Source organism: Patiria miniata, unplaced genomic scaffold (assembly GCF_015706575.1).
Source record: "Patiria miniata isolate m_02_andy unplaced genomic scaffold, ASM1570657v1 HiC_scaffold_3, whole genome shotgun sequence".
NCBI lineage: Eukaryota > Metazoa > Echinodermata > Asteroidea > Valvatida > Asterinidae > Patiria > Patiria miniata.
Genome location: NW_024037069.1, coordinates 46,240,759 through 46,253,806, shown reverse-complemented (window position 1 = coordinate 46,253,806; position 13,048 = coordinate 46,240,759). Strand labels below are relative to the sequence as shown.

The 13,048-nt window shown below is 38.0% G+C and overlaps 2 protein-coding genes across 2 annotated transcripts; both read left to right on the top strand.

Annotated features, from left to right (window-relative positions):
- Nucleotides 1–131: 131 nt before the first annotated feature.
- On the top strand, nucleotides 132–4,996 carry LOC119736862 (sodium-independent sulfate anion transporter-like). The gene is made up of 6 exons (XM_038210872.1): nucleotides 132–613; nucleotides 1,052–1,268; nucleotides 2,125–2,290; nucleotides 3,205–3,259; nucleotides 4,018–4,117; nucleotides 4,833–4,996. The coding sequence occupies exons 1-6, from the start codon at nucleotides 416–418 to the stop codon at nucleotides 4,994–4,996; spliced, it is 900 nt and encodes a 299-aa protein (XP_038066800.1). The 5' UTR covers nucleotides 132–415.
- A 1,645-nt stretch (nucleotides 4,997–6,641) lies between these two features.
- Nucleotides 6,642–11,373, top strand: LOC119736972 (sodium-independent sulfate anion transporter-like). Its single transcript, XM_038211018.1, has 7 exons — nucleotides 6,642–6,762; nucleotides 6,940–7,136; nucleotides 8,257–8,438; nucleotides 9,304–9,468; nucleotides 9,839–9,904; nucleotides 10,067–10,166; nucleotides 10,593–11,373. Exons 2-7 carry the CDS (start codon nucleotides 6,950–6,952, stop codon nucleotides 10,604–10,606), a joined length of 714 nt encoding a protein of 237 aa, XP_038066946.1. The 5' UTR covers nucleotides 6,642–6,762; nucleotides 6,940–6,949; the 3' UTR covers nucleotides 10,607–11,373.
- Nucleotides 11,374–13,048: the final 1,675 nt, after the last annotated feature.

Genomic DNA, 13,048 nt, shown 5'->3' with positions numbered 1-13,048 from the left:
GAACTATGCACCAGATAAATCATGAGGTGTCTCCCAGTCAATGATGATTGTCATCGAAATGTAAACGCAATAACAAAGGGCGGGCATATAATCTCTATGAACTTTGTTATCCTAGTCTAAAAGTTCATGGCAAATCGCAATACAGACCTGTTCAATGTCATGTATTGCTCGTACTAGTTTTATTTGTAGGCCTAGTGATAGTCTTTCTGTTTGGTTTCTGTGAACCCCAAGTCGACCAGTACATTCCAACAAACATGTTTAATATTTAATCAAGTTTGCTTTATGCAAGTTGGTTGTTTGGTGTCTTTGACGAAATATTCCGAGCAAAAGACACTGGAAGTTGTTATGCTGATATAACAGTGATTACATCTTCGGCGCATTAATCGCGGTCCGTCGACTTGGACATCAAACCAAAATGCCTGTCAATATTGGCAACCTAGCCAAGGAATACTGTTCCTTAGACAGCTGGAGGAAACGACTGCCCATCACTCTATGGCTACCACGGTACAAGCCCGCTTTCGTCATCCGTGACGTCATTGCAGGACTCACCGTTGCAATCACCGTGATTCCGCAGGGTATGGCATACGCTAGCATTGCCAAACTCAGCATTGAGGTAAGTGCTTCATTTGTTGTTCAGTTTTAGTCATTCAGTGTTGAGGTTTTAATAATGTTTCATTCTCCGAGAGTCTGTTATTTTTTGGAGTATCGTAGAGTTATAATCAATAAGTCATGTGGCAAGCTATTCAAATGAACTCTTAGAAGGCATTTCATCCCTGTTTTAAAGTCTTTTACTTAATGATTTGATTGCGATTGACATGTGATTTGGCTTGCCGGACTGACTTCTGATTGATATGATTTTAACTGGTTGTTGACTACGATTCAAAATCTTTTTTTCTTAAGGCATTCTTTCATAACCTCCGGCTTCTTGAAGATGCTTCAATACTTCTATACTTGTGGACTTGTTTTAATCACAAATTGAAAGTGTAAATTTAAATTTCTTCTTAATTGAGCTCCAAGAAATGACACACTTCATTCTTTGCTTTTCTGATAGTATGGTCTATACTCGTCCTTCATGTGTTGCTTTGTCTATGTGCTGCTGGGTACAACCAGGGATATGGCTATCGGACCCACGTCAGTGATGTCTCTACTCGTCTCGTCCTACGGGCAAGTCTCGGCCGTCAACCCGGATCACAACGACCACGTCTACGCCGTTATTCTAGCATTCTTCGTGGGGATAGTGCAATTTTCAATCGGGCTGTTCCATTTAGGTATAAGTCCATGTAACCAGTACCAGTTTTATAAAACTAGAATTTATAACACCAGACTTTATACTCATCCTAAGCCTATTAATTTATACCAATCCCCATATAGGGCCTATAGCTTACACTGCTACTTTGTACACCCAACTTCATTTAAAAAAAGGCGATGCCGGCAGGGTGACCGAAAGGTCATTGCCAAATTCTGTTAAATGCACGTCAAAAATCTGTCAGATTTATCAAAAATCGCCTAAATTCCCCAGAATTACTCGAAATACACTATAAACACTTAAAATCACATGCAGATGTTGTAGTATTGCCTCAATTAAGGTTCAAATTACATTATAAACAATGTGTAGTCACATAAAGATGTTATGAAATTATTACGTAAACTTCAGGCAATTCGCGGTTGCGTCACGACGAAGTCCTACACCAGCCAATCTGTCCCGTTATACAAGGGTTTGTTTGAAAAGTTGAAGCATTTTTAAACAAATGAACACATTTTTTTTAAATTTGCTGTTTTTCTGTCAAATAACCAGTTTTGCAGAATTCTGCCAGAAATCTGCCAAAAAAATCCATTTTGTCAAATTTTCTGTCAAACTCGTTCTTTTTTTTTTAATCTGTCAAAGTTAGCCGAAAATCGGCTAAAACGGTCACCCTGGATGCCGGGTACCACGTCATTAATCTCTAACGCCAGAGTACCCTCTTGCTGTTTAGAAGCCACTTCCATGACGACAAAATATTAGAAAACCTAAACGTGTGATGCGAAGGCTTGTGCAAAAATCCCATCGGCACGGACCTGTTTGTGTCCAAAATGTTTGACCAATTACCTGTGTTGTATCATCTCAGTGCCCTTCTGTCTCCACAGGTTCCTTAACTTCCTTCATCTCTTCGGCCGTGGTCAGTAGTTTCACGTCCGCATCCGCCATCATAGTTATCGTTGACCAGCTTCGAGTTATACTGGGATTGACATTCGAGTCGAGCAGTTTCATCCAGAATTTCATCGAGACCCTTGTGAATATCCCCAAAACTAGGTATATTATTAAATTCACACTCTATTTGATGTGTTACCTTTTTTTCATACCGTTTGTGTTCAAAAGGCATGTCACTGTGAACTACATTGGCGGATCTACGGGGCGGGGTTACGAGATCTTCCCCCTTCTCTTGGGCCGCAAACAAATAGGAAAATCATGCATCTAATGAACCCTCCTTGCTCCAAAGCAGGATCCTCCCATGTATTCTCCAAGTTTCTTTCCAAGCATAGACCTTTATCGTGATGCTGCCACCATTTCAGTCATGTTCCTTGTATCCAACAACAGTACTGAATGATAATGTTTTTGTGAAAAAGGGAATCAGACTATTTTTCCCTCCAGCCTCGCTTTGGCCGCAACATGATAACGGTCTATACTGCCTCACTCTGGAACTCCTTGCCAAGGTACTGCTTATAAGTTTGTTACAACGTAAAGCGAAATATTATCAAGTTCCTTCGTTCTCTTTAAATATCTTGATTCTATATTTCTTGCTTGCAGTCAGCCACTCACCACCTTGATAGGTAGCGGCGTTATGATGATTTTTTTTTTGGCCTCGAGAAAACTGCACTAGCTGTAATTGGGGTCAGATATATTTGGGGTCAGATAAATCGCTCCCTTTTTGGTCGTGTCATAAATTGGAATGCAAACGGCAAAATTAAGTCACAATTCCCTCCTTCATTTTTACGTTGATCATGCATGTAAAGGACAAGAGTATCTCAAATGTGAAAAATTAATCACTGTCCGTATTCAAAACTCACTCTCTTTATACTCAATCATGCATCTGCCAATTAATGTTGTCCCACGTAGGGAGAATGATGTGGCTTCTCAGCAGAAGATAGGAAAAACCATTAATAAAAAAAAATGTGATAAGTAGACAGATTAATTCATGTGACTGTATTATTCTTGTCTTATTCCAGACCTTGGGATCTGCTTCTTGGCTCTGTCTGCATGATAGTTCTGCTCTTGTTACAGGTATAAGCCAAAGTTAAACGACATATTTGCATTCGAGTCACCAAACATCGAGTCCGAGTCCCAGTCCCAGTCCGAGTCTGAGTCGTGGTCATCGTGACTCGAGTTTGAGTCCGACTCACGAGTCATACAAGTCTGTTAAACGATTGCAACAAATACAAAGTGCGCTTTGGCACACCATGTTAATATTTGACTGGTTCATGAATTCATCAGTATTTCATAGTCCTTGGGTTTATGTTTTAACATCTTAGATTTGTTGACCATATTTCATGATGTTTGTTACATCAGACCAGACTGGTTTTTTTTGCATCCATAGGTTGCGAATTATTTATCAGGAATAATTGTGGGATAATCAACATTTAAAATTTGATGTTTCCATTTTATAACTGTACAAATATGAGGTACGATTGTCATTATGATTTGCCATAAAAATCAATTTTGTTATTCTGTTTTTACTAGATTAAGGTAGTATGTAATTAATCTTAGCCATACGACTTTAAACTGCCAGACAGCCAAGTCCGATGGGAAGCGTGATATTTGTCATATGTCATTGCTAAATACCAATCTATAGGCAAAATATTAGTTTGACAATGACATAAATATCCAATAAGACTATCACGAGGATATTATCATATGACAACCTGGACCATAGTAGAATATTTGTCATTAAACCAGCACGATAGTGAAAGAAACATTACATACCTTTCTGAATTTATCATTTTTAATGATAAAAAGCGATTTATTCATTCTCTAAATTTCAGGCCCTGAAGGATCAGATTTTACGATGGGAAAAGGATGAAACTTACGAGCCCCATAGATTGCAGCGATATATATGGAACCTGCTCTGGCTGGTCGGAATTGGTATAACTTATAGTTCAAAAATATAAAAAAAAAAAAAAAAAAAAAAAAAAAAAGCAAACAAACATTTTTAAAGAGTTTATCGATTGGATCCCCTTCAGTTAGTACTGGCTATCGTAGAAACTTACTTCTGTATATTTGGAGACGGCGTGGAGCATGCATTTAATGATAAATCACTTCAGTGAGCCACGACAAAAATTGCAAGTGACAAAAATTAAAGAATGCTGCAATTATTATGTAAGAAGTACGATTCAGCAAGTATTGATTGCGGTATCGAACCGTCCCAGCAAGATTCGAACCGTCCCGGCCCCGACAAGATTCGAACCGTCCCGACAAGCTCAGCGGTGGTAGAGTGGAATTTGCAGTAAGCTGGGGGTGATGGGTTCAAGGCCCACCCGAGTGAGCGTACTTTGTTTTTCTAGCAAGCCTTAATTCGAACAGCATGGGTTCAGACGAATCCGGGCACGTGATCAGGACACACTCACGAGGCCCCCTTCAATGGAGAAACCATTGTGCACGCTATTGTACAAAGCAACTGCCCCATAATGGATTATCTGAATAATAGCTAGCACAATGCATTCGCCATTAAAGGGGGCCATCGTGATAGAATTGCTAGCGTGCTCGGATTGATCTATACAATGCCTTAGATACATTGTATTGCATTTCCTTGAAAAGCAAAACCCAGAATTGAACATCATCCATTTTTGTGTGTCTCTAGCTCGATATGCTATCATCATCCTGTTCTCCGGAGTGACTGCGTGGATTCTGGAGGAGACGGGGAAGTCCGATTACATCACACTGACCGGACCGATCACCGATGGTCTACCACCGTTCGCAGTGCCTGCATTCAACACACCAGACTGGTTTGAGGTACATGTATAAAGTTTTTTTAAATGTGTTTTTAAGCTCTTCTTTGTCTTGTTTCGGCTTTCACGTTTCACTTTCTTCGGTAAAAAAATCTGTACTTGTTATACAAATAGGACCTATAGCTGTAAAATGACTGTACAACGGTACAACGACCATACCTTCGAGATTGAAGATAAAACTGAGTACCGTACGTCGTTTTCAAGCAAAACTTTCGTGTGATGGAGGGTAATTTATGCAAGTGGGTGAAACATAATAACAACTCACACGAATTACCAAAAAATGAAATATATAAATGTTAGAAATTTAATGAAGCTGAACCTTCATTAAAATACCTTCGTAAATTTAGCCGATTCTCACAGCTCCGTAAGCGGCACTTTCCGTCAATGAAAAAAGAATCAGGATCGTTATCATGAACGAACTCAACGAAACAAATGGTTTCATCATTCATGTTATTGAATAAAAGATATGACTATAACTCTAACATTTGATGAACAATTCATCTTCAATGTCATAAAAGAAAGAAAAAATACACTGGTATAAATCACTGTATATTAAACCATTATATATTACCTGGCAATGGTTTTCATATAGGTACTGAATACCGCTATTATTTTGGTACCCATCATTGGCTTTGTGGAATCCATTGCAACTGCAAGGTCCTTTGGTAAGTGCTACACAAGTAAAGAACCTAGTTTGCATGGCATGTTTTTATAGATAACACTTGTCAATTAATGTACTCTTGATAGCGCAGGCATACAAATGACGATTTGGCAAAAATTTTAATGGTCACTGTTACGGTTAAAAACGCTTATAACAAAGATACTAATTGAGAATGTATGGATTTTGAAGATTCAACTATACCAATCTGATGGGCATGCTATCACTTCTGTCACAAAGGCCCCCTTCAATGGCGAAAACGTTGTGCTAGCTATTGTTCAGATAATCCGTCTCGGGGCAGTTGCTTTGTACAATGGCATTCATAATGGTTTCTCCATTGAAGGGGGCCTCGCGAGTGTACAGCGATCACGTGCCCAAATTCGTCTATTGACTCGGGTTAACGGGTTTTCTTTTTTACGTAATTCGACATTAAAAGAAACTGCTCAATCCCGTTGCCAAATTTAATAATCTGACAAAATCGTGTATGATTATCACAGGGAGAAAGAACAATTACCAGATTGATGCAAACCAGGAGTTTATAGCAAGTGGTAAGAGCATCTTCATTGTTTGCATTCTTCAGTGACAGAAATTAAATCTTCGCTGGTACCGATAGAAAATGACAAATAACCTCACCATGCACTGTTTTCGCCATGAGGTAGACACAGTATATCCCTATCATTTTGGACCAGGGAGTGGAACCATTACAATATTCTCTTCAATATTAGCTCACACATGATAAGATGAAGTTTCAGCAAAACAGTTCAAATGTCTGTACAATTTGTTTGAATGTTCAAAGAATACAATACGTTCTGTATCTTTGACCATTCAAACATTGACGGTCACCCTTACGCCTTGCGATGCTAAGTTTTATACAACACCAAGTAAACTTTGATATTGGATTAAAAAAAAACTTTCAAAAGGCACATGCTTGTAAAATATCTCATATGAACCACCTGACATGTTCACCAAAGGGTTAAAATGTATAAAGCGTATCTCGGCGAAGCACAGCAATCAACTCACGGTAAATTTGATAATGTGATTTCACCTCTGTCTTGTCTTGCAGGATTGGCTAATTTGGCGGGATCTTTTGTCTCTGCCTACCCGGTTGCTGGCAGTTTCTCAAGGTCGGTTCTTAATACTTCTTTTGGCTTGATTTGCTATTGACATAGAAGATTCCATTTCGAAATTACAAAGGTATTGTACATTACATGTTAACTCTATTTGAAGAATTCATTCACAGCAAACTTTTGTGTTATATTAGTTGTCCTTGACCATAATTGTTTTTTTCTTGGTCTTGAAAGATCTGCAATTATGGCGCAGTGTGGTGCACGGACGCCGTTAGCTAACCTGGTCACAGGTTCCATAGTTCTGCTAGCCATAGCCTTCCTCACGCCGGCCTTCTACTACATTCCCAAGGCTGCTCTGGCTGCTGTCATCATCAGTGCATTGCTCAAGCTCGTCGACCCGGCCGCTGTCAAGACATTTTGGAAAGTCAGAAGTGAGATTTTTATGACTTAAATACAATTAAAACAGCTTTCTTGCCATGTTACTATGACTTTCCACCTCCTTTGTAGCAGTAAAATGGAGAAACTTCAACATTTTAGCTTTAATGAAAATGTCCATATTTATGAGCCAAAGGGTGATGTCGTTCAAGGCAGAACAGTATATATAGCTTTGTGTAGACATATCAAACTTTTCTTCATTTTCTTGGAGTAATTTCCACTTTTTACTTGTTTATCTAGCTTGTTTGGACTTTTTTGTGGGTTATTTTGAAGGACTAATTTTTGTACTGTTCATATAGTGCACTTTTGACAAGGAGTACCTTGTGTGACAAAAGCAAATTAGCGCCCTCTTATTGTATATTGATGAAAGGACTTGCTATATTTGAAATATTACCACTTTCTTGTCGCTTCGCATGAAAACAAGTATAAGATCTTGTATGTTTTGTTGCAACACATGTAGTAATGTGCATGAAAACAAGACGAGCTGAATTTCCACTGCATGTTTCCTTTAACGTTAAAATGTCCGTGAAAAGTTTACGGTTAACAAACTCGAGTATTAGGCCTATGGGTTAGTGAAGTGACAATAGTGAGATGTTTGACTCTGAAAGAAACGCGTGGCATAGGCCTACGTGTATTGAGAAAAAGAATTTAACGGGTCATATGAAATTGCCAAAAACTCCACTTGAGTATAGTTTTGGGCGATTTCACATGATCCACTAACTTCAGATTTGAAGTTGTAGGCTGATGCATTACTGTCTAGTTGTTTATGCAGAGCCTCAACTGCAAGGTATCTTAGGTTTAATTAACCGAAAAGTGTTTGCTTGCTTTTCTACGGCATTAAATCAATTATATTATAAATGCATGTGCATGGAGTCGATTTGGATTCAATCAAATGAAAATGGCTTATTTAAATCAAAAATGCCAAACGCAACTGAAGTGAAAATTATTTACACTTTAAAATTATCAAAAATATTAAATACAAAACTAATATAAGAACCGAGCAGAATAATTACAGAAAAGAAGTCCAAGAGTTCAGTGTTTTATCACTGACAATCTGCATTTCAATTATTCTATAACACCACATCGTTAATAAAAAAAAAAATTGTTTGTTTGCAGAATTGGATTTAATTCCTTACACTTTCACGTTCATCGGCAGTCTAGTGCTTGGACTCCAGTATGGCGTAGTCATCGGTGTAGCCTTGGACCTGGTAATCCTGATATATCCCGTGGCCAGACCAAATATAGAGTTCGTCAAACCATCTTTGCTGACAGCAGGCATTGAATGCTCATCATCAAAGGTATACATCACCAGATATTTCAGTTTCTTCCAGAGTAGTCACTGATTTTTGTGACTCGAGTCGAGTCGAGTCATGATTTTAAAGAAGTGACTCGAGTCGAGTCGAGTTATCAGGTCAAGAAGGTCGAGTCGAGTCAAATGTTTAGCTCAAGTCAATTCGAATCACGAATACTATAACAAATAAAGACAAGAGAGAAAGTCAATTTTGTATCACCAGCAGTTAACCAGAAATGAAACCTCGATGTATATAGGCTATCTGGTTTGGCTTCGGGTCCAGATTTTTTTTCGCTGATAGCTGACAACATCAATACCCAATTCCATTATACAAAACTGTTTCTGATTATTTAAAATTTGGCATTGTATCTATTTTTAATTTTTAAAGGAGGGCATAAATTTAGCCGGCGTTCGAATCCAAGAGCTTTATAAGAAATCGCCCAAAGCCAATGATGAAACAACGAATTGGAAAATGTTTTTTAAAATCCGGTTCCTGCACGAATAGTATTTTGTGCGTTCCAGAACCACGAGGTGGGAGTCTGTGACACGTTGTATGTTTGTACATGACACGCGGCCGCTGTACCGTATGGGAAGGGGGGGGGGGGCTGATGAGGTGTTGAAGTTGACAGAAGTTTTAAAAAAATGAACCAAATTTTCTAAATTGCTTGACGTCATAAATGAAATGTTATTATTGGTAGACAGAAGGGAGTGGTATACCCAAACTGCCCGTAGTCCCAACTCAAAAGAAATGGATCCAACTTCAATCTTTTTTGACCTGCGGAAGTCGTAAAATAATAGCGAATATATACATAAATCCCTATGATGAAAAACAAAAAACGTGGACAGTACATCATTTTGTTCTTCATATTCAGAGCGACAATCCCGCGATGGTCGTCCGTGTACAGGGCAGCATGCGATACCCGTCCTCCCGATACATCGTGGACAGTATTACGAAACAGTGTTTGCATGGCGACTTCTGCAGGCCTGTTATATTAGACTTCACATTCGCCAAGGAGATGGATACCACGGCAATTGAGGTATGAAAATCCATATTCAAGGTCCATGTATTATCAAGCATTTTAAGAGCCATATTTTCCCCCAAGGATTTATTTCATTTTGAAAGTGGGCATAGGGGCGCCTACCAAGGCTCTTTTTGGTGTGTCAGTATATGCTCGACAAAAAAAATGTGCAGTAATTTTTAGAAGCAATCGGTCAAAATTGGTTCGTGGGTTGGTCGATAGCAGGCCTATCCTAAGCTATCAAATTCGGAGTCGTATATCGAAGGTGGGGTGAAAGAATGTTACTAGTAGAACGTGATATCGATCGCTGTCGCGATTTCAGTTTGTCCCACATAATCAGAAAGTAGGCCTACATGACGTCGTCGATTTGATTGTCATCTATTTGCAGGATCTTTACGACATTCTTGATGCATTCAAGAAAGAAAACGTCAGAATAGTAATGGCCTGTGTGAAGGTGAGTACCAGAAAAATCATACAATAAACTCCCTTCAATATAATTGAATCACTTGTTCACCTTAATTACTCAACATATTTACTTCATTTCCCGAAAACCAAATGAGCATCATGTCTGAGAAATAAAGATGATCACTGTGGCATTGTATAATTCCACTAACAGGATAATATCAAATGTCAGTTGGTTGCTGCGGAGATACCAGGGTTGACTGTCTTTACATCAATTGAAGACGCAAGACTGGGACTGCAAGAAATGGAGACAGGTACGTAAATCTAATGTACGTTGTGAATGATCCTATGACAAAAATAGGGCCTACATGTCCGAATTGGTTAGTGCCATAGAATTATATTGACTTTATGATCATATTTTTTGTGTGAACAACGACATTGCTTGCCAACCCCAACCATTTGGGCGGTAGGCTGCTGATTTTAGAGCTCCTTTACAGAAATGCCGATCTTAATTGCCTGTCTTCTCAATTTGGTAAGGTGTTGCTTTAAAGTGTGGTAGGGCCTACATGTATACTGATTTTTTTCAAAGGCAAAATTTGTCCGAGGTTACAGGAAAATTCACGAGAAGAATTCTCCGGCAAATCTACAATTTTTTTTCTGTTTTTCCATTTGCAAATCTAACCGATTAATATCCATGAAATGTCACCACTGTCTTCTTTCTTTTTCGTTTATTCTATCAGAAAGCAGTGGGTAAAGAAAACACTGCGTCCACATATTACCAGCTCCTAATGGCGTTGATCATGCATGACATTTGTAAAATGGAGTGGACATTCTACAACTCGCCAAGCATGCAAACACCAGAACAAAATGACATTCAGTGCTTCTTTTGTCATTACATGTCGTTATCAATAGTTCCTGATGATGCATGTTTTTAAACTAAATTTCTTTTTAAAGACGTGGGGTAAAATCTGCATCCATTTAGGCCTATACCAAAAATCAACTATTCTGGGAAATGTTGGAGGCTAAAACCTGCATGCGATTGTAGTAACCAAATATGTCGGTTTGGGGCAAAAGACAAGAGGTAATCTAGTGTGGTGTTCTTTCTCAGTTTTTTTTTTGGGGGGGGGGAAATCATTTTGCTCAGTCTTTGAAAAAACTTTAAAAAGGTAATACTTGCTATGGAGAATTTAAACAAAAAATTGGAGACAGAATATTTGGGGTACTCAGTTAGGTTAAAAGGGCACGGCTATCAATTTGCTCTTTTTCCCAGTAAGGGGGAAAGTAAACAGCAAAAATGGCAAACTGAATATAGATCTTACTTTGTTTATAAAAGAAAGAAATAGAGCTTCCCTCGTCGCTATACAAAGCACAACAAATCCAGTGCTGAAAGCGTCATTTTGCTTAAGTTATAATGTTGTCTAATACTAGTAAACATTCTTGCCTTTATGATGTTTATAATGAAAAGACATTTACGATAGGTGGTGACTTTTTGTTTAAAGAATGTAGTATCCAGACGCCACTTCTTCGGTTGTGTACAAAGTCTATGGAGAGTGGAGTGCATTTTCAAAGTATTTTCTGCCAAAATACGGAATGTTTCTCAGTCCCAAATTCATGTCTTTTCACTGAATTTGCAATGACTGACCTTCATTGAGATAATATATGATGAAAAAGTCGCGTCAGGATGCAACATTCTTTCCAAATGCAGCTTTTGCTGTAATTCTCAGAAATGGATGGATTTTGGGTTTTGTATTTTATAGCAACTATTGTTACAATGACCTGTTTAAATTTTTGTGTTCATCGATTGCTGAAAAAACCAAGAAAAAAATGTTCTTGTAGTCTGGCTCCCTGACTCTTCTTCGGACAAAACAGAGCAATTTATAGACATCGGGGAATTGTCGGGTCAGGTAACCAGATTAGCTGGCTTGCACCCATTCACGGATGTGTAACCCGAAGGCAAACAAACTATAGACTAAATTTGGTAAATTGGGGGCAGTATTTAAAAACAAAAGTCTTTTTTCCCCCAACGATGGTCGGCCGACCATCATTGGAAAATTGATACAAAAATTCCACTTTTCTCGAAATTGATATCCCAGTCACACCAGGTGGCATGATTTCACAGGAAGCTTTGAGACTAATAACAGTCAAGTAAGGTATTTCATAATAATTTGGTAGTTTTTTTCTTTGATGTTTGCAAATGTTGTACATATGTTCATTACCTTTAATGTCATAGACACAATTTTTGAAACCAGAATATTTGGAAAGGATGCACGAGTACCGTAACATTTTACTGTAACAGATCAGAGGCATCAAAAGCCAAAAATGTTACAAAATATGTTTTATTGGAAATATTTCAACTAATACTGAGTGTAAAACATACATCAAATTTAATTTATTTGTCAAGTACTTAAAAAATTGATGTAAATGGTAGTGTCATAATAGTAAATGAACATATCATGTTATCTAAAAGATAAGAAAATGAACAGTTGAATAAATAGTAAGATATGCTGACATATTATCGATGCATTGTTTAAATTCGTGATTTCATGCAGTTCATTAACATAAGTAGATTACAAGGTCTCCACCAGAGTTTTTCGCAGCTTTTAAAGTGCAAAATCTCATTGAAAATTGTTGAAATTTGTTCCCATTTCAACTTCTCTGTTAGAAATTCTCCATGGAAATAGTTGTAAATCTTATGATAACCATAAATCTCTTGATATGGACTTAAAATAATTCAAAAACTACAGAGTAATAGTAAAAATACAGTAACTAAGTTAGATTACGGCAATGATCTCACATTACTAGCCTACGATACAAAAACGAATGACCCAATTGTTTTCTTGGTATAAAAGCACATTCCATCTTTAAGTAGAATGATTAAATCTTGGGAAATTTCCACTTAAGCCTACTCAAAACGTGTGTCAAGGGATTTTATAAATTTCTCATTCAAATATTGAAATACTGAAATATAATTGTATTGGCCCAAACCTTTTACTAAGTGAAGTACAGTGACGTAGCAATTTCAGTTTTATTGGGGGAGGTAGACGTGAAAAAGGGCACTCGCCCATCCGTGCTAATAGGTAGACTGGGTTTTTTGATTGGTCACCCACCCAGCACAATAGAAAACATTTGCGCAACATTCTAAAAAAAGGCCACTCATGAAAAAAGGGCACTGTTTACAAAATCGGGGGGGGGGGGG

What these genes read in the sequence shown, in the direction of transcription:
- LOC119736862 (XM_038210872.1), top strand. Translation starts at nt 416, where the DNA reads ATGCCTGTCAATATTGGCAACCTAGCCAAGGAATACTGTTCCTTAGAC. An exon ending in GTGAATATCCCCAAAACTAG is followed by an intron (nt 2,291 to 3,204) that starts GTATATTATTAA and finishes GTCTTATTCCAG; the next exon opens with ACCTTGGGATCTGCTTCTTG. An exon ending in TAGTTCTGCTCTTGTTACAG is followed by an intron (nt 3,260 to 4,017) that starts GTATAAGCCAAA and finishes TCTAAATTTCAG; the next exon opens with GCCCTGAAGGATCAGATTTT.
- LOC119736972 (XM_038211018.1), top strand. Translation starts at nt 6,950, where the DNA reads ATGGCGCAGTGTGGTGCACGGACGCCGTTAGCTAACCTGGTCACAGGT. An exon ending in TTGAATGCTCATCATCAAAG is followed by an intron (nt 8,439 to 9,303) that starts GTATACATCACC and finishes CTTCATATTCAG; the next exon opens with AGCGACAATCCCGCGATGGT. An exon ending in TAGTAATGGCCTGTGTGAAG is followed by an intron (nt 9,905 to 10,066) that starts GTGAGTACCAGA and finishes TTCCACTAACAG; the next exon opens with GATAATATCAAATGTCAGTT.